The sequence below is a fragment of the Alnus glutinosa genome, chromosome 6 (genome assembly GCF_958979055.1).
Source record: "Alnus glutinosa chromosome 6, dhAlnGlut1.1, whole genome shotgun sequence".
Classification (NCBI taxonomy): Eukaryota; Viridiplantae; Streptophyta; class Magnoliopsida; order Fagales; family Betulaceae; genus Alnus; species Alnus glutinosa.
The window spans coordinates 29,797,436-29,817,341 of record NC_084891.1 but is presented as its reverse complement, the minus strand read 5'-3'; the positions used below and the strand labels follow the sequence as shown (position 1 = coordinate 29,817,341).

The 19,906-nt window shown below is 36.7% G+C and overlaps 3 protein-coding genes across 5 annotated transcripts; 2 read left to right on the top strand and 1 right to left on the bottom strand.

The window, feature by feature from the left end:
* Nucleotides 1–184: 184 nt before the first annotated feature.
* On the top strand, nt 185–3,470 carry LOC133871064 (F-box/kelch-repeat protein At5g42350-like). Of its 2 annotated transcripts, none has more exons than XM_062308417.1 (2): nt 185–332; nt 1,374–3,470. In XM_062308417.1, the coding sequence occupies exons 1-2, from the start codon at nt 268–270 to the stop codon at nt 3,127–3,129; spliced, it is 1,821 nt and encodes a 606-aa protein (XP_062164401.1). In that variant the 5' UTR covers nt 185–267; the 3' UTR covers nt 3,130–3,470. The 2 variants fall into 2 exon arrangements, with proteins under 2 accessions (XP_062164401.1, XP_062164402.1); XM_062308418.1 differs by having other exon boundaries at nt 203–332; nt 1,293–3,470.
* Nucleotides 3,471–5,679: 2,209 nt separating this feature from the next.
* On the bottom strand, nt 5,680–11,018 carry LOC133870476 (U-box domain-containing protein 43-like). Its single transcript, XM_062307610.1, has 4 exons — nt 10,680–11,018; nt 9,149–9,720; nt 8,728–9,037; nt 5,680–7,536 (listed from the first exon to the last, which is right to left on the bottom strand). The coding sequence occupies exons 2-4, from the start codon at nt 9,701–9,703 to the stop codon at nt 5,960–5,962; spliced, it is 2,442 nt and encodes an 813-aa protein (XP_062163594.1). The 5' UTR covers nt 9,704–9,720; nt 10,680–11,018; the 3' UTR covers nt 5,680–5,959.
* Nucleotides 11,019–17,106: 6,088 nt separating this feature from the next.
* On the top strand, nt 17,107–19,615 carry LOC133871148 (uncharacterized). Of its 2 annotated transcripts, none has more exons than XM_062308523.1 (6): nt 17,107–17,367; nt 17,796–17,913; nt 18,398–18,535; nt 18,645–18,802; nt 19,072–19,159; nt 19,324–19,615. In XM_062308523.1, the coding sequence occupies exons 1-6, from the start codon at nt 17,197–17,199 to the stop codon at nt 19,416–19,418; spliced, it is 768 nt and encodes a 255-aa protein (XP_062164507.1). In that variant the 5' UTR covers nt 17,107–17,196; the 3' UTR covers nt 19,419–19,615. The 2 variants fall into 2 exon arrangements, with proteins under 2 accessions (XP_062164507.1, XP_062164509.1); XM_062308525.1 differs by having other exon boundaries at nt 17,111–17,367; nt 18,747–18,802.
* Nucleotides 19,616–19,906: the final 291 nt, after the last annotated feature.

Genomic DNA, 19,906 nt, shown 5'->3' with positions numbered 1-19,906 from the left:
AAAATTTATCCATCAGAAAAACCATCAAGCTCGTGCTTGTACCCAATCAGAATCCTGTGAAAGAGAGACAGAGAACAAACAGGAATGCCAAATGAGTCGCTTTTCAAGCAGTGCTCACGTCGCTTTACTAAATTCCAACCAAACCCATTAAATATATATATATATATATATTTCTTTTCTTTTCTTTTCCTTTTTCTTTTCAGAAAAAGACTTTTAAGGTCTCTCGATGATCGATCCCTCTCTGGCCGTCCATTCCTCTGAGCTCCAATGATCGAATCTCATCTCTCAGATTTACTTCGATTTCGAAAGGCAGTTTCACATTGCTTCAATATGTGAGTTTTTGCTGATTTTGTGTTTGTTTGGGCTTTGAATTTCGTTTACGGAGCATTTGGTTGCTGAGGATTCGGAGCAAAAGAGAAAAAAAAAGGAGCTTAAATTTTTGTTCCGTGATGCTCTTTTTCTTCACTTCTCAACAACCAAACATGGCGTGGCTTTTGAATTGCTAGAGAGCTCGTAGAAAATCTTGTTGGGATTTTGATTTGAACGAGTTTGCTGATTCTTGTATTTGTAGCTCACGTAGAGGAAATATCTGCAACCAAATGGATTGCTATCGCTTTTGGTTTTCGTCTTGTTTTGGGTTAATCGGGTTTCCTTTTCAAGATTATGATTTGAACCGTACTGAAATTTGATGAATTAGGATTGGTACTTTTATCAAAGACGTTTCAAAAAATTTAATAACCGATTTTTTTGTGCTTTAACTATAACTTAATGCGGTGGATCTGGTGAATGGTACTGATTAATTTGCTAAAGATTTCGTTTTGGAATTAAATTGCCTTAACACCCATTTATTGTTGGTCTTTTTGTTTTTAAATAAAAAATTAAAAATTAGTGTGTTTTGTTGTCATTTCTTGGATTTGGTAATGGTTGATTCGTTGTTTGCCAGCCGAGGAAGTTGTAGAAAGTAAGGAAATGTTTAATTCTGAATGAATCGCATGCTTAATATGGTTTTAGTCCGTTCAATTCAATGAATAATTCGCTGGCTTGTTGAAATGCCGGAACTAGTTAGTTTCTCTTAGTGCTTGATTTTTTTTCCTTTTCTCTGTGGCCAAATGAATCTGACTAGGTTGCGCGTCTGCTTAGTGCTTGCATATTTTTTATGTGCTTTGGTGTGCTTGAAGCAGATATCGTTTAGGCCATAGTCTTAATTTCAAAGCTAGGTCATATGCCATAGCTTTGAAATTTATGCGTTTCTTCTATGTTGGGTCTAATATTTCTTGGTTGCTTTGTTTTAGATGAATGGTAGAAACCAGGATTGGTGATGGGTATAAGTGCAATTTTCAAGATAGTGATTAGGTGTGTGCTTTTGCTGGCAGAGAACTAGAGAAGACCATGTTTTCTGAGAGACTAGCAGGAGAAGAATCTATTTGTCAAGATTTTGAGGCTTTGAGTGTGTCGAAACGTCTCGTCAGAAGTGTTAGCCAGAAGTTGAAGAAGAAGTACAAAGGTGGAGGAGAGGAAGAGGATGGGGTGCGAGGGGTTTCTATGAGATGTCTTACTTTTTATGGTAGAGGTGGGGGTTGCAAAGTAGGGGCTGACACTGGTGATGAATTTGGGGATCCAAGTAGCAGGAGGCGATCAAGTTCCAGTGAAGAAGGAAAGGGGTACAAAATGATTTGTGGCACTGAGGAAACTGGAGTGGATTGCTTCTCATATGGGGTGAAGGAGAGATTTTGGAAGAAAAATAATAGGAAGGAGTTTGAACTTGAAGAATCAGTAAGAAACAGTAGAATGCACATATTTCTTCCTGATGATATTCTGGAAATGTGCTTGGTGAGGCTCCCGCTGACCAGTCTTATGACTGCCCGCCTTGTCTGCAAGAAATGGCGATACTTGACTACCACTCCTCGGTTCCTGCAGATAAGACGGGAAGGTTCCCATCAGAATCCATGGTTGTTTCTGTTTGGTGCTGTTAAAGATGGCTATTGCTCTGGGGAGATACATGCATTGGATGTTTCTCTAGGCCAATGGCGTAGGATAGATGCTGATATTCTGAAAGGGAGGTTCATGTTTTCTGTTGCCAGTATGCAGGATGATATATATATTGTTGGAGGTTGTTCTAGCTTGACCAGCTTTGGGAGGGTGGACAGGAGCTCATTCAAGACGCATAAAGGGGTGCTAGTGTTTAGTCCCTTGACTAAATCCTGGCGTAAAGTTGCTTCTATGAAGCATGCAAGGTCACTGCCTATTTTAGGGATTTCTGAGGTCAGTTCAGATTTTCCAAGCTATCAGAGTCATCAAAATCGGCAAGATAGACGCTTTTCTAGATCACGGATTGGTGGGGTGTCAGATGTTTATGAGGATCCTCACAGGCTTTCACTAAGACGACAATACAGAAATGCTTTTGATGAAAACGACGCATCATTGTTGCCCAATAGAAAGTCATACAAGTATATTAGACAAAAAAGTGATCAGTTGAACACAAAGGGCTGTAGAAGGTTTGTGCTGATTGCTGTCGGAGGTATTGGATCCTGGGACGAGCCTTTAGATTCTGGAGAAATCTTTGACTCTGTATCAAATAAATGGACAGAAATCCAGAAGGTGCCTGTAGATTTTGGAATAGTTTGTTCTGGTGTTGTTTGTAATGGGATGTTTTATGTTTATTCTGAGACTGACAAACTTGCAGGATATGACATAGAAAGGGGTTACTGGATTAGAATCCAAACGACTCCCTTCCCATCCCATGTTCATGAGTACCCTCCAAAACTTGTATCTTGTAATGGGCGGCTGTTCATGCTTTCTGTCTCCTGGTGTGAAGGAGATGGTCGAATAGGCCGGAGAAACAAGGCTGTTAGAAAACTATGGGAGCTAGATCTCATGTATCTTACTTGGACTGAGGTCTCTGTACATCCCGATGCTCCAATGGACTGGAATGCAGCATTTGTTGGTGACAGAAACCTGATATTTGGGGTTGAAATGTTCAAAATATTTGGTCAGGTGTTGGATTTCTTGACTGTATGTGATGTGTCTGATATGGAGGCCAACTGGAGCCATATTTCTAGAAATCATGTAACTCATGAACTGGATGCTTCTTCCTGCATGACTAAATCACTGGCAGTGCTACATCTTTGAAGTCCGTTGCAGAAAATTTAAGACATCCATTCTACCTCATGAAGTCATTTTGAGCAGACATCAAATTGGTAAAAGTTCTGTTTTGAATTCTTTGGACTTATAATCCTGGGGACTACCTCTGGTCTCAGTTTCTGACTCCGACAGCTATTGGAGGTATGGTTTGCTCATGTATAATTTGATGTAATTTATTCACCACCATTCATAAAATTTATTATGTATTGCTTTTGTCTATTTTGTACCTTTATAATTTATTTCCTGTTAATGTCCAATTTGTGGATTTTGTCCATTGAGGAACATGGTTGCATAAATTTTTGAATGTTTACGTCCTTTATATTTTCGAATGTCAACCTTTTTTAACTTTGAATAAGGTTAGAAATCACATTTTTATCTTATAATTATTTTGCAATGCTGACATGTTAGTCTCTATTATTATTATTATTATTAATTTTTTTTTTTTTTTTTAAAAAAAAATTGATTCGAGGTTGATTAGAACTCTTGCATCAGCAGCAGTACTCTTTTAACTCAAGCTCCTTGGAATTAGTTTGGTCACCTTTTTGGGCACGTTTGAAGTCTCCACCAAAATTCAAACACAAGCTCTTCTTTTAGTCTAACTGTCTAAGCTTTAAGCGTTCCAGAAAGTTTATGTTTTGTTAAGATATGAAGAATTTAATTAGTTTCCTAAATCTTGAATTAGCTTTTTTCTTTTACCGGTTGTAAAATGGCAGAGTTTTTGAGACAATATATTAAGATGAGTAATGCTATAATCCATATTTTTATTTTACAACTATTTCATTATGCTAATGTGGCACTGTTAATCCATCTTGAATCAGCTTTTGTTAAAAAATAAAATAAATAAATAAAAATGAGTTGTCAGTACCACATTAGCATAATGGAATAGTTGTGGGATTAAAATGTGGTTTCTAGCATACACTTTTAGCATACTATAATGTAAGATACTCGTAACTACACTAATGTTGCTAATCAAACAATCCTATTATAATGCATAAACAACATTTGTTTAAATTACTCCTTCAATTTAATATTAAACGAATATGAGAAATGTTATAAATCATATTTTTATTACACAATTATTAGTCTCAATCAACCTTTGATTTTTTTTTTTTTTTTTGAAAAAATAAAATAAAAATAAAACAATAACTAATCCAAAGGTTAGTTGGGAATACCACATAAGTATTGTGGGAAAAAAAAAAAATGCAATTTCTAGCATTATTCAACTACTATTGCTCAAATTAAAACTAATCTCAATAACAGTTCATTTGAGTAGATACGTTAGGTGGCTAATGATTGACAAACGATTTGTCACTTACCAAATACTTACCAAGTATTTGGTAAGTGTTTATGATCCCGGTGGGGCTAATTTGGAGTCGGGCGTTAAATTGGACATGCCTAATATGGAACAGGTTAAGGGTCTGATTTTTCATATTCTATCGGTTGTGAAACTTTTGGCCTAACTATAAACAAATGACCAATAGTTGGACCCAATTGAACGGGTAGTGGGGTGGACCAAATGAACGACTCCTCCTGATCCTTTTGAGTCAACAGGGTTTGATATCGAAGTTCAGTGTAGAGAGCCATGATAGGAAGCATTGTTGAATCAAAAGTGAGCAGTACAAAGCAAGAATGCCCATCAAGATTATATAAAAGAGTTAAGATTAGGTAGAAGATTTGTTTCTGTTGTGTAAACATATCGTGTCCTGTAAACAAGAGAGTTAAAAAGAATAAAAGCAACAAAATAAAAGGTGAACTAGACTGGAGATTTTGATTTTGGACAGCTCGAAATCCGTCATTCTGAGTGCCGGAATTGCGCACAGCCATGTCATGATGAAAATCTCTCTCTGTTGGAAGAGTTCGCTTCCTCGCAACTGGGTCTCTTTTCCTCAAGAAATTGAAGTCCTGGCACACATTTAGAGTTATTTTTTTGTTTATTGGTCCCAACTAACACCCATCCAATACTTAATCAGAAATCGGCCTCCATTCAACTTCAAAACCAATATCATATAGGCCTTTACGACTGCAACCTTCAGTTGCAACAAGTTCATATATGCACAATCACCAATCTCACACCTATAACAGAACAATAATAATTTTCTGTTTATTCACCTCCAAGCTATGGTTGGTAATTTTTCATACAATCCGATTCGAATTCAATACAAAATTAACGAGTTAAATTTAAAAGGTTTGACACGTTTAATTAAATGAATTGGGTTAGAGTTAATTTACATAGTATTATACCCATACCTTGACACAACTCAAACCCAACACACGGCATTTAAGACTGACAATTTTTTATACAACTTGTAAACTTGACACTAAATTAACATGTTAAGATTAAGGGATCTAATCCATTTAATTGAATGAGTCGAAATTAGATTGACTTATATAATTTTATACCTATACATCAACGCGACCAGAACATGACATGCGAATACAATTTGCCACCCCTCTCCCCTCATTTCTCTAAAAAAAAAAAAAAAAAACTTTATTGCTTTATATTACCAAACAACTTTATTTACTTTTTTCTTGCAAAAAAATTATAACTTCTTTCACATTTATATCACATCAATCAATTCTTTCATCCTTTCTCGTCTCCAAACTCTTTCTCAAACACACCCAGTAGGCCAAGTATCTTTAAGAGCAAATCAGCGGCTTTCAAAACCCTCTACAAATGGGAAATAGATAATCTGTATACAACAATATCTACCTTCAACTTGATGCTTTCGAGACCATCTATAGAATGCTGGGGAGAAAGAAGAATCACATACATGTCCTTGTAGATATCAACTTGAAGAGTTAGCCTTTTTGAAGAGGCCTATCCCCTGTTGGGAAAGATTCCAGAGAAGTTTGGTATCTTATCAACATGCTTTAGGGCATGCTCAGCTATCTGCCGGGTTCGATAGTCGCCATGCTGAAATGCATCAACAAGTGCGGTACTCACATTTGGATCTCCAGAAACTTCATAGGCTATATCATCAGTTCGCAAAATTCTCTCAACTGCCCAAACTGCCCTCCTCCTTAGATTGTCCGTTCGTTTCTCGAGTAAAACTTCGAGAATAGGTTTGATTCCCTCAACCTCACAGAGGACCATTACTCCTTGTTCAATATCAACCCCATCCTCCAGCAAAGTAGATAATGCTGCAAATGCTGCCTCAACCACCTTCTCATTTGTGTGGTCTAACAGAGCTACCAACTTTTCCACCGCCTGTCCTTCCAGAAGACAAAAGGATTCTTTTAGGGAACACGTCCCCCGATGAAGCCTACACAATCCAGTTATGACAGGTGGTTTGCTAAAACATGGAAAGATTGAGGCACAAAAACCAGGTGCTGGCAACTCGGGCAATTTTGTTAAATTTTTGGACTCCAGGGACAAGTTCTCCAATGCTGTGGCAGCGACCAGCTGTACATTTTCTAGTCCATTAGCCTGAAGCAGTTCAATAAACAATGCAGCAAGACTGTGATCGCGGCAGAGTGCAACGCAAGTAGGTTCATCTGCCAAAACAAATGTAACCCTTGCAAGTACCCGTACAAGCCCTTCTAGGAATGGCGTGACAAAGCGGCTGCCCCTCGTCTCCCCTCGCTGGATCCTGACCACTCTAGAGATGATCATCTGGAAGGCACCCTCATCTTGTATCTGCCTGGTAAGGCCCAAGTCCCTCTCAGGGAGATCAGCTAAAAGGCCAACAGCTGCAGACTGCTCTTCGTTGATTCCTATATTTTCTGATATGACTTTAATTAGGCTGCTGAGCTGGCCAACCGACCCACGTAGGGCATCAGTCAGTTCCTGACCCATGTGTGGGGAAAGGTTCTGGAGAAGCCTGATGGAAGCTACACGCAACTCTTTCTGTGGAGCCTCAATAAACTGAACCAAACTGATGGTAGCACCAGAGCTTTTGATGGCAGAAACAACGTTAATCACGGTAGTTTGAGAACTAGTGAGCCCTACAAGAACCTGGAGAAGCTTGCACTCAATTGCTGGACCAGTGTTGCTAATGAGATGTAGTAGGTTATGGACTATGTCTTCTGAGACAAGAGTCTGGTCCTCAGGTCCAACAGGGATAGAATCAAAGTCATAACCTGAGTTCACAACATTAGCAAGAATTGTTGCAGAGACCTCTTTTAGTCTCATGGGAAGCTGATTGCCACCAACGGTGAAAAGATCCTTCACAAGAGGGGGAAGTATCCCAGCCTCTATCAACACTTTGGCACTTGCCTCATAAGATGAGATCTGGTTTAGAGCTTTTAAAGCGGCTTCTCTTGACTGAATATTACCACTTCTCATGATATTAATCAAAGATGAACCAGCGGTTTTAGCCACAAGGACTTTTACATCATTGTTCAATACAAGCTCACCAAGGTATGCAGCCATGGGCAGTTTGGTTTCTGGTGGGCCTGCAACATCACAAGGGAACAGCGTTACTTGCATAACATTAACAGCAGGAAAATAGTTTTTCCTCATCGAGTGAGAACAACAACATATAAATTTAAATATCAAAGACAACAAAACTAAAAAGAAGTATAACTCAAACTTGTACAGCAAGCCCAGTGAGAAGATCACTTTTTTTTTTCCCAGGTCTGTTAACACGCCTGGTTGGTCTTGAGCCAGTAACTTCACCTTCCACCTTGTTCTCATGAGGGGAAGGTGCCATTATAGCTAGAGGGTGCCAATAAGCTCTCTACAAAATGCTGCCTGCCCCAGCCCCCAACCCATTCTATTCAGTAAGAAAACAGAAAGATATTGTGTATAACGATTCATAAATCAATGATGACTAATGATGATTGTAAGAATCAGCATTGCAGATCTCTTACAAGAAATCCTCCAATTCTTTTTCATAATATCATGTTCAGAATTTGGAATGTCCGATAAAATTTTCAAGCCAAACGTCAACAATAATTGCAATCAAAAGATGGAAAAACCAAGAAAAGGAAGAAATACAAAAGGACTTATGTTTTATCATGTGATACAACAAAATTGTCTTAGATTGAAATAACAAAATGAGAAGTTAAAAACTGAGCTATCTTATTTAGCTATTATTTTGCCAATGCATACGAGTTTGGTTCATTTGAATCAAGTTATTATTGACTTGCACTTTTGAATACACATTCTTTAACAATTAATTTCAGCAAACAAACAGAATATTCCATGCTCCAGCCCAGCAAGAAGCAGTACGTCTCAATGACACTGACCTACATAGTAGTAAGATCGTGGAGGATACTTGCTTATGATGGCCAAAGAAGAAAATGAGCAAAAAAAATTTAAACTCCACAATTTCTTTAAAACCATGAAATCTCAAGATTAAGATATGGATTGCACAAATCAATTGACCCTATTTTGTAAAAGGAATAATACACATGTATATATGTATGTCTATATATATATGGATTTCAAGCAAATTTAGAGAGCATAGTAATCAACAGGTTGGTAGAGCGAGTTCCAGACATGGTTTGATATAAATTCTACTTCAAGCAAACATGACAAGCAACATTTTTAATGTCAAGTTTTTTGGAGAAGGAAACAAGCCAAGGAGTACGGTTGTGTTGCAACAAATTAAGCAAGCATAAAAGAAAAGACAGTGCAAGCACCTTCAAGGAGTTGTGTCAGAAGAGGCCGCAATCTACCATTTTCAGCCATCTGCCGCACATTGTTCTCACACTTCTCCAGATTCTCCAGTGTTTTATCAGCCTTCTCGACAGTTAAAAGATTCTCTGATTTGCTGCTTGCCATTCCAACCAATATAAGAATTGCTCCATTGACTGAACCAATCTTCTCACACAACATTTCAGATTTGGAGAGCTCATACAGCAAAGAGACAGCTTCCTCCCTCTCTTTGGAGAGCTCGTGAGACAAGAACTTTACTATAGTGCGCACAGTATCTCCCTCAGCCAACATTTCCTGCAAAATTAATAACAATAAAAAAAGAGAAATCATTAGCAAGAGGCTAAGCCCATTTATTCCAGCTGAATCCTTAGAAGCTACATAGAGAATCACAAAACCTGTGACAACCTTATTCTCAACATCATCCTCCACCACAATTCGAAGAGTTTCCAAAGTTATACACCGAACTTTACGGCTGCTGCTCTTCAACATGTCAACAATCAAAGGTATCAAGCCTGCATTACGTGCAATATGCTTATTTGATCGGCTCTTTTGGCAGACATACTGGACACACTTCAAAGCCTGCAGAACATCACCATCTGAACTCCCCAGATTCAATGACCTACGAGCCATGTCAACCTGAACAGCTTCATTCCTAGCAGTCCACTCTTCAATGGTGTTCCGCAAAGCTATACTAGGTTTCAGGTCTGTGCTTTTCAATTCTTTTAGCGTTAATGGGCAAACCAGCTTTCTTCCACTCTCTTTGCATTCCTTGAACCACTTTTCTATTGCTGCTCGTTCAAAAGTTTGTCCATTTTCTAAGGTAATAGGATCACGCATAACTTGCTTTGTCAATGGGCAGACAAATGCATCATAAATAGGCTCAAGGTACAGTCTTTCAAAATGATTGCTCTCATCTGACTGGCTGCCAACGTCATAACTCCCATCCCAGCTATCAGCCATCTAATCTAGATTAACCCCTGCGACAAAGTAGTATTGCAGAAAAGATAAGGCAGTGTACCAATAGCCCTACAGTTAACAGTGGTCAGAGAAGTAATGCAAGAAGATAAAACAAAATCATTTGTGAAAAAAAAAAAAGAAAAAAAAAAAGAACGAAGCTTCTTGACAAGGAAACATGCTACTTGAGGAATGAAACATCGGTGCATGTGAAAGAATACCACAATCTTCATGCTTCATTTTGTAGATGTGGATGACAGTGACCCAAATTAGTTGTAGATGGTTTTTTCTAGTATTGACCCTTCCATATATGCCTAGGGTCCAACAAAGTTTTTCTTTCTGTACATTTTGCAGTAAGCGTGCATAAGTATATACGGAAGGGTCAATAGACTCAATACTCAATAAGATGCGCATTAAGCATGCATTAGCAAGACACCAGAAAGCGTTCATTTCAACCAAAGACCATGTTGGATCCAAACTTTGAGACTTGGAATAAACCACTCAAAATTTCCCCTCCTTTACTAGTCATATACCTGGCAGATTATTCAAACGTCAAACCCAAAACAAATCCTATGATCCCCTGAGTTGCAAAAGTCATTTCAACTATATAAAAGACTGCCAAAGTAAGTCAAACTTTGCCAAAGTTATTAATTCCATTCAGCCACCAGAACAGGTGCTAATCCTAAACATTCCAGTCTAAATTAAATCCCAAAATTTTGTAAATTCAATGAACCACCCCTCAAATATTCAACACAAAAAATGATGGCCCGTTGTTAATCCTAACCAATCCAAATTTAGCTAAAAGCAACTTTTTTAATCTCAAACAATCCAGGCCAAGGTGCCTTCCAGGCAATTCAGATTAAACCCAACCCTAATTTGTTTCTCTGCTTCCAAAGTGACCATGAACAATCCAGACAGCCTCTAAAAATCAAAAAGAAAAGAGAAATGCTAAAAAGCACTAAGAAGGGTACCAAGACCATACCTTTCTGTGAAATTCTTGGCAGACAGACAACCTCCAAGGAACCCCCAATTCTAGTTTGACAGTTTGGCAACAATCTCTTCTAGGTGGAGCTGTTGAGCAAAGAAGAACCCAATACGCAGCTCTGGTTCCATAAATAAGAACTGAATTTATCTCGCTGAGAAGAACCAGAATTAAAGGCTGTTTCTTTGTTGAAGTGGGATAGGGTAGTTTAAGACAGAAGAAAAAGAAAGGGCTTATGGTCGATCAGGAAAGCAACAAGAGCAACAAAACAAAGCAAGAAAAGTAATATGATAAAAGAGGTAAATATCGCGGAAGAGAGAAAAGGTTGACCCAGATGAGAATAGTCACGGCTGATGCAGAGTGTGTGTGGAGCTCAGACACACCCTACGTTGACCCCACTAAAGCCAGGCTGGCTGGCTGGCTGTGGCTGTTCAATGAAAACACGATGATGGAGGGAGACAGGGGTGGACCCTAGTTCCTCGTAGGCATGTGCCAACAACCGGTTATCCGATGAAAGAAAGACAAACATATCATATCATTATTTTGTAGCCCTTTTTCTTTTTGGCGGGTAGTAAGATGTTGGATCATACCTCCAAAACGGTGCGTTTAGGGTGTTGCAATAGGCAAATGACAGCTCAAACAAACCCATACCTTATTCTCGTCGTGAAATTGTACGGACACTTGCATGAGCTGTCTTCTTTTTTCTTTTTTCTTTTTGAGCTGACATTTGCATAGAAAGTCTATAAACCCATATGACCATATCCTAAAGGATATATGATAGGTTTAACAACAATTTTTAATCTGTCGGTGGCTATGAATGACTTACGTGTTATAAAATAGATTTAATGGTTTGTTTGAACAAAAATTGTTGAAGTTGTATAAAAATTATGTCAAGAGTTATACAACAATCATTTATCTATTTGTTATCACATCGTGGAATTATACAAAAAATTAGATCAAGCCTCATTAACATGAAAAAAAGAAAAGAAAAAAAGAAGATAATTTGATGATGCGTCGATGTCATATAAATATGGTGAGATAATGGTTAGATAATAGCGTGGTATTATCTCAAAATTTAATTAAATAATGTTATTTAGTAGACAATTATATAATTGTTATACGATTGTGATATTATGGCAGTGAAAATCAATCAACATTCAAAACATTCTTTTTACATGTTATTGTTGATTTTGATTCAAATGTTGATTTTTTTTTTTTTGTCACGTCATCCCAATTTGTAAGACAGTTGTGTAATAATACTAAAGAACATTAATCTATTTAATTTGGAGTAATGCTATGAGGGAATTACTATTTTGCATTTTCCTAGCATTCTCGATTGACGTGGCATACTCAATCCACCCGTAGATACATTTTAATTAAAAAAAAATTAAAAAAAAAATCAATGGATTTGGAATTGGATTTTTGTAGGTTAAAATAAATGAATTTTGTATTAAGGATTTTTGGGTGCCAATGAGGTTCATATTAAAAAAAAAAAAAAATGGACGATTTGGACCCAAACTGTCTAGAACCAATTTCTGGATGGTTTGGGCCCAAACCGTCCATAACCAGTTTCAGATAGTTTTGGCCCAAATTGTCTGGAACTAATCCCAGACAGATTGAGAAAACTGTACCTAGAATTGGTTCTCGACGGTTTGGGCCAAACCGTCTGGAATTGCGGACAGTTTGGCCAAAACCATCCATAACCCGGGCCCAAACCATCTGGAATTGCGGACAATTTGGTCCAAACAGTCCATAACTCGGATTAGCGACCCATTTTTCTAGACAACAGAAAAAACCGTCTGGACCTTTTTCTAGACGATTTTTTCCAATTTTTGGACAATTTCAAACCGTCCAGAATTCTTGATTTTTTTGTAGTGATGGTGAATTAAGCATGTTGCATCAGTTGAGAATGCTGGGAGAATGCAAAATAACATTTTTCAATATTATATACAGAGACAGATTTAGGGGGGACGGTATAGGCCATGGCTCCCCTCAATTCCAAAAAAGAAAAGAAAATTAGGTAAAAAATAAAAATTTAGCCTACCGACCCCTGCCAACAAATTTTTTTGCCCTTGACCTATGCCCATAAGAGTTTTTGACTACATACTATACCCCATTCTACCCATATCCCATCGGATTGATATGGTAGCGTGATATTTATCGTATTTTCACTTCTAAACAATTAAATTTAATTGTAATTCATATGAGAATAGATAAGAAAATTTATGTAGTGCCCCCCAATTATTTCATTTTAATTTTCTCCAAATATGTCTTATCATGGCTGTGACGTCTCACATCGCTTAGGTATGGGAATAAGGATGTGCTTAGATGTATATTTACACAATTCTTGACACAACGGGTTTTAAAAATGTAATGACTATGAACATATCAGAACTTTGCAGTTAAGTGTGCTTCTGCAATAATAGTATCAAGATTGATAACTTTCTGAAAAATCTGGTTAGGAGGAGCAAAAAATGAACAATATTTTATCGTTGAGGGTGAGTCATTACAATGGCTCATTTAGTCATTTGGGTTGGAATGTCAATTTCAAGGAGGACAACCACATGTGTGTGTGTGTATATATATATATATATATATATATATATAATATCCTCTTCTTTCTTTTTCTTCTCTTTTTTATATTAAAAATTCCTTCAAAAAGTATGGTCACTTCGTATACCCGTCTTTGTCAAATAAACTTAAAACTCCTGCCTAGCATCCCTCTTAGCATGAACCGGTTGAGTGGCACGCTGCTTCGTCCTAGATTGCACTCAGTATATATTTTCCATTTTGTTGGATAAAGAGCCCTTCTATGAAAGAGAGAAGTATATATTTTCCATTTTGTTGGATAAGAAAATTTTGTACGAATTGATGCCAACAACCCAGCAACCCAGTTAGCAGCGCTCATCGATCAATGGCCAACAACCAGTATTTTCCTTTTCTCATGGCTAAGTCAAGTACCAATAGAATGCTTCTTTTGGTTGTGGCTCCATTTTTCTTGAAGGTACATGGGTCACTCCTCTCCATCTTGGCCATCAACAAATTAAAGGTCACCTTTATTCGGACCGGCCGAGTGCCCCTGTTATTGAAGATTGTCTTTAGCAACTCAACCTCTTCAATGTTTGTACCGCATCTAATGTCTTTAGATATGCCAACTTCCGAGCACATTTGATTGCAAAATGGGATGCTTCTCGCTTAGTATTTGGAAGCATTTCTGAAAGCACTCATTTAGTCATTTCTTAGCTTCTTAAAGAATTAAGAGTTGCAAAACTCCTCCTTTTATGTAATAGTTTGTTTCCCTTTTCCTTAATGCATGCGGCCTCTTAAGGGTGTTTCTTAGTATTTAGAGTTGCTTCTCTTTTGGCTTTGACTACAAAATCCTTTGCATAAGCTTTATAAGCTTCAAAGAATATGCTAACATCAAAGAATATGCTAACAACAACCAGATACTTTAGCATACAATAACTTCAGAGATGATCCGAGTTAGACTCGGATTAGGTACGAAGAACATGAGTTCGTACACAAATGAAAATACTGGAATTCTATTCAAAACAACATTTTTTATTATTTATTATTATTATTATTATTATTATTATTATTATTTTTTAAGGTAAGTGCTGAAACTACTAATATTATATGGACTGTCACATCACTTTATAAGTCCATATAACATTTATCACATTAACCATTAAATAATTAAACTTGATTATAACCGCTAATGTGCCAATGCAGCATGAATTATAGATCAGTTGTAATAATTCACAATATAAAGCGTACCATCAAGGTCAAACCATTCTCTTAAAGCATTCTCATTGGATTAGCCAAAGTTTATTTTGGCTAGCCTTGCATTTAAAATTGACAAAAATCAATAATCATTTCTATTGCTAGTCAATTTAGCAAAAAAGATGGAAGATGGGTAGCTGCTATAGTGCTAACCAACTTTGGGCAGCACTCCAGCTTGGATAAGGATTCTCAATAATTTCAAAGATAATTATTAAATTATGTCAATTCAGGCCCTCTAGCTCAACCACGTATAAATAAACTAATAAAAAAACATGTATGATTTTATCGCTTCCTTAAGTACAGTAAAAGTGAATAAAGAAGGGATATGTTTACATTAGTGATGAAAATGTTGACGAATAATAACCGCTCACATATATTATATGCACATATCCGCTATGCATTATATGATATACGCATACGCGGATGTATTTAGCAAAAACTATCATCTGCATATGTGGATGTAGATAACGATTTTAGGATATGCATAATGTCTTTTTGTATTTACCAGAAGCAAGAATTATAATTTCAAGACTTAAAATGCTCATTATCTTTTATGCGAATAGAGGATAATAACCACTTTTAATATCTACAATAACTACACAAATGAGAATAATAATCGCATGATGCAGATATGAATGCAAACAGGGACGAAACCAGAAAGTATTTTGAGCAAAGGCCAAGCCGTCAAGATATGAATTAGTCAGAATTACAAATATATTAAAATATGGATAGAGGTCAAAGCATGAATAATAAATATATTAAGATTAAATATGAAATAAATATATAAAAACGAAATTAGCATCAATTCAGTTTTGACAAAAAAAAGAAAAGAAAAGAAAAGAAAATATACAAAATAAGTTTTCATAATATATCAAATTTCAGCCAAAACACATATCGAAACTCGTCCTTTTTTTGAATCCTAAAAATTATCTATAATTGAATCTATACCAATTGTTGCATCAACTTCTCTTTCGATGTACACCATTAAAAAATTCATCAGAAACTCAATTTTAATTTTGTTGCAAAGCTTAATTTTGACAATATTCATGACTAAAAATACTCATTTTGTAGTTGCGGTAGAAACAAGAAGAATAAACACAAATACAATAACTCATAAAAAGAAAAAGAATAAATAAAAAAGTTAATAATAGAGGGTAGTGATTGGGAGGACCATTGACTGGCTTTCTCTCCCTCCTTTACATTAAAAAATTCACTTTTAATCCACTTTTTATTTTTTATATTATTTTATTCCTTTCTTTTGGATTAAAAGTGGATCCCCCCCCCCCACCCCAACCCCCCCCCCCCCAATTCACTACCCAATAATAGATAGTTGATTGATTATCCGCTTAGATTTTCCTTTGCAAGTCTTTTCAAAATTCTTCGAGTATCCAACTGTAAAGCAACATAGAGTAGCAAATGGCAATGAGTCCTTCTACACATGAGTCTCTCATCCTCCTTTCATCCTCCTTTGCTAATAAAAAAATCGATTTTTATTAAAAAGTTGTCTCTGATGTGACATCAGAGACAACTTTTTCTTTAAAATCAATTTTTTTAAGAAAAAGAGGGTGATGAAGGGAGGATGAAAGACTCATCTTTAGCATTTCTCAATGGCAATTGTAACTCACCAAGCTTTGCAAGTCTTTTCAAAATTCTTCGAGTGTCCAACTGTAAAGCAACATAGAATAGCAAATGGCACTTGTAACTCACCAAGCTTTGCAAGGCACAAGAAGACGAACTCAGCCGAATTAAATAAGTAGTTATACCTTGGCTGTTTGCCGTGCAGCCAAAACCATAGGAATAATCCGTTCATCATCTTTTTCCCTTTCACCGTATAAACGAAAACGCACCTAAGAAGACGAGATTCACCAAGCAAAATTCTCTAGCACACCTAAAACTTTCTCAAATGAAGAATCAAATAGCATTGAAATAAGGCCAACCTCGTATGGATGGAGACTCATAACTTCCCAGATCTCCTCGCCAACTGCTGGATTTGCAGGTATCAACTGTAAAGAAGGAAGTAAACATGTTCCTAAGGCCTTCCTCTATCCTCTTAATACTCTAGCTACTTACCTACTCATGAAAAACCAAGACCAGCCAATCATTCTGAGCTCAAAAGTAAGAAAAAAAACATATAAATAATACTATCATCAGAATATCAGAATGAAACAATGCACCTTCTGAAGCAATATAGTATCAAGGTAAAGATAAAGTCCAGCACAAGCCAGCTTCTGAAATAGCTCACTGGGAAGAACAATAAAAGACCCACGAACTGATGAATTTGGTGTGGACAAGAGGATGATGTATAACATACACATCATCCCTTTGTCTTTCTTTTGTCATCTCAAAATTGATGTGGCTCTTAAAATTACCATTGGATCAAAATCCAAGAGTGATATATCAAAAATTTAATGGTGATTTTAAGAGTCACATCAATTTTGGGGGGACAAAAAGAAGACAAGGGGATGATGTATAGCATTAAAAGCGATAAGCATTATGGCAGATATTACTAATAAACCATCCCCATTTACATTTTTCACCCCTTATTTATATAAAATAACGAAATAGACACGGAGAAGTAAGTATTTTTAAAAAAACAGTCGGTAAAACTACGAGAGCGTGGTAGTTTGCGTCATGAAATGACAAGTCAGTCCCCAAAGGCATCTGAAATTAACGGTAAACTCCACAAAGGCACAGACCGAGGGTGATCGCGTCGTGTTGAAGAGCTGAACCTTCGATGGAAGAACAAGACCAAACACAGAGCTCCGTAGAAGTAGAAGCAGAAGCAGTAGAACAAGAACAAGAACAACAACGAAAACGATTGGAGGAAGATAACGTAGTGCAATTTCTAGATTCGTTGGATGGCTATGTAACCCTATTAGATTCGTTGTCTTCAACAATTCGCCAGGTACCTAACCCTAACCCTAACCCTATGCATATTCCCGTTCCTTCTACTTGCTTGTTCTTAATTGTTCTTCAAAAAAATCAATGATAAACACAGAAAGAATTCAAAGAAAGCAGTCAAAATATAAGATTTTGCTAATGGAGAGTGTTTGTGTTGTAAATCATACCTTTAGATGTTAATAGTTGATGATAGAAGGCTGGCAATGTGATTGGTTTTAGCACAATTTTCGGAAAGCAGAGAATTCATCTCTGAAACATGTTCAACATACAATTGTTATTTTGTGATTCTCATAATTAGCTTTTTGAACTGCTTAGTGAGAAACCTGTGGATTACTCTTGGTTCTGTGCGAATTCCTTTTGGATTTTATTGATGCGTGAAGTGAAATCTCCGGCATAAGGTTTTCGTGACCATCCTTTTATGTTTTTTGACAGGGATGGATGGAGTTGGCCAGTGCTCGACATTCTATGGGTGCGTCACGAATCAATGGTGCTTTTTTGGACATGAAATTTCACTCTGCAGCTACAACGGTGCAAGTAACTGAGCATGACGGTAATTTTATTTCTGCACCTTTCCCGTTAAAATCATTTCTATGAGTGGGAAATTTCAGCTATTAAGGGTTTCCATAAATTGAACTGAGACGCATTTGTAGTATTGCTTGGACACTGATAGTTTAGGGTCACTTGGCTCCAAATTCTTATCAACAAATAAGAAAGGACATGGAATCTAAATGGTTTTGTGGGCAGTTCTATACACATAGTTAAGGAGGATGTACTGGCACGTAACTGATGAATGGTGGGATATATTTGATGCCTTCTGGTGTCACCGTCTATAATATAATATGAACAAGGTTTATGACTTGGCATTCCGACGGAAAATTCTAGGTTTATAACGGCCCCAACTTGATGCCCCAGATTGTATGATTTTTATTTATGCATGCGCACTCTCACACATACATATAGAATTAATGATTTACTCATTTGCATTACTTTGTATTTATGTCAAAGTAACTTTCGTGATATATGATCTGTTGTAGAGCAACCGCATTTTGCATTGTGCAAATGGGCATCCTCCAAGAATGGAAAATGCTGTTCTGGAGAAGAAGAATTTGGGGAGGACAAGTTGCAGATGATATCTGATGGTCCCCAGCTAAGACACCGTTCCCAGTTTTCTGGTATAGTTTTGTTGTCCCTGTATGAGGGGAGGATACAGTTTAGTTATCATTTTGACCATAATATAGTTTAAGCGGGAGCTCCTACCAACCGTTTTACTGTGTATACCAGATAACCAGAAAATGTCTTTTGTATTGCTCAGCTACTTCTGCCATGACAACTCTGAATTGAGCGTATGCTGTTTTAACTTCTGGCTTTTCTATATGTGTAAAGGAACTTTGGGGAAAACTCCAGCAAAAAATGGTACTCCTCTTATAGTTGACGATCAAGTAAGTTTCTTGCAATCAATAATGTTTTCTGATCTACCATGACAAGGAGATTTGTATTTTAGCATTTGCATTATTGGATTCTTTTTCATGCGCTAGAACCCTTCTTTTGAAGTGTGAACCACCTAGTGTTAAGTTCACTTAATGAATAAATTCTAACAACTGACTTTAGAAGGATCCTGGATACACTCTTCAAAATGTGCAATCTGTGAAATTTGAATGAAGAGAAGTGTAAATGGAGTAACTTTCATATCTTATCCCTGCTGTTCTAGGTTCAAAAGGAGCGATCTAAATCACTATCAATGTTTGGGACTTTGGTTTCCCCAAAGCTTCGAGCTGCCCAGCTTTCATTTGAGACAGGTGCATAACTCTCTCTCTCTCTCTCTCTCTCTCTCTCTCTCTCTCTGTGCAATAATATATTTTACAGCATTATATTTTTGCTACTTGTATATCAATTTGGTTTTCAATTACATGTTTTTGGAGATGCTGGGAGATGACTCACTCCAAAAATTACTTCCATTCAGCTCTTGAAACACTCGTAGAAATCGCAAACATGCGTTCAACAATGCTATCTACTTATGATCAAGTCCGGAAAGACTTGGAAGGCACAAAGGGATGACAAGAACAGGTATATACAAAGATGGTGCCTACGTGCATTTTTTTATGGTGTTTATGGAAGAAAAAGAATGACAGAAGTTTTTGAGGATCGAAAAAAGTCGATGGATGAGATTTTATCTTTATTCTTTAGAACATTATATGTGTGGACAGTTGCTTATGTAACTCTTTTGTCAATTAGTTATAGCGTTTTCCTTAATCTTTTTGTTTCTTCTAGTTAAATGTTTCATTTTGTATATTTCCTGTGTACTTAGGGGTGCCTTACACGTTTAATGATATTGTCGATTACTTTTATATATATATATATATAAAAGAAAAAGAAAAAAAAAGAAAAAAAAGAAAAGAAAGAGACAAGGTCTATACAATCTTATTTGCATGAAAGTCAGATGTCTTCCCTCCAACAAAATTGTCATCTTAAGCTGTGGGTAGGTTTTGTCTGAAGGTTTAATTTGATCAATGCATTATGGACTTGAGATTCCACACAAGGTGAAA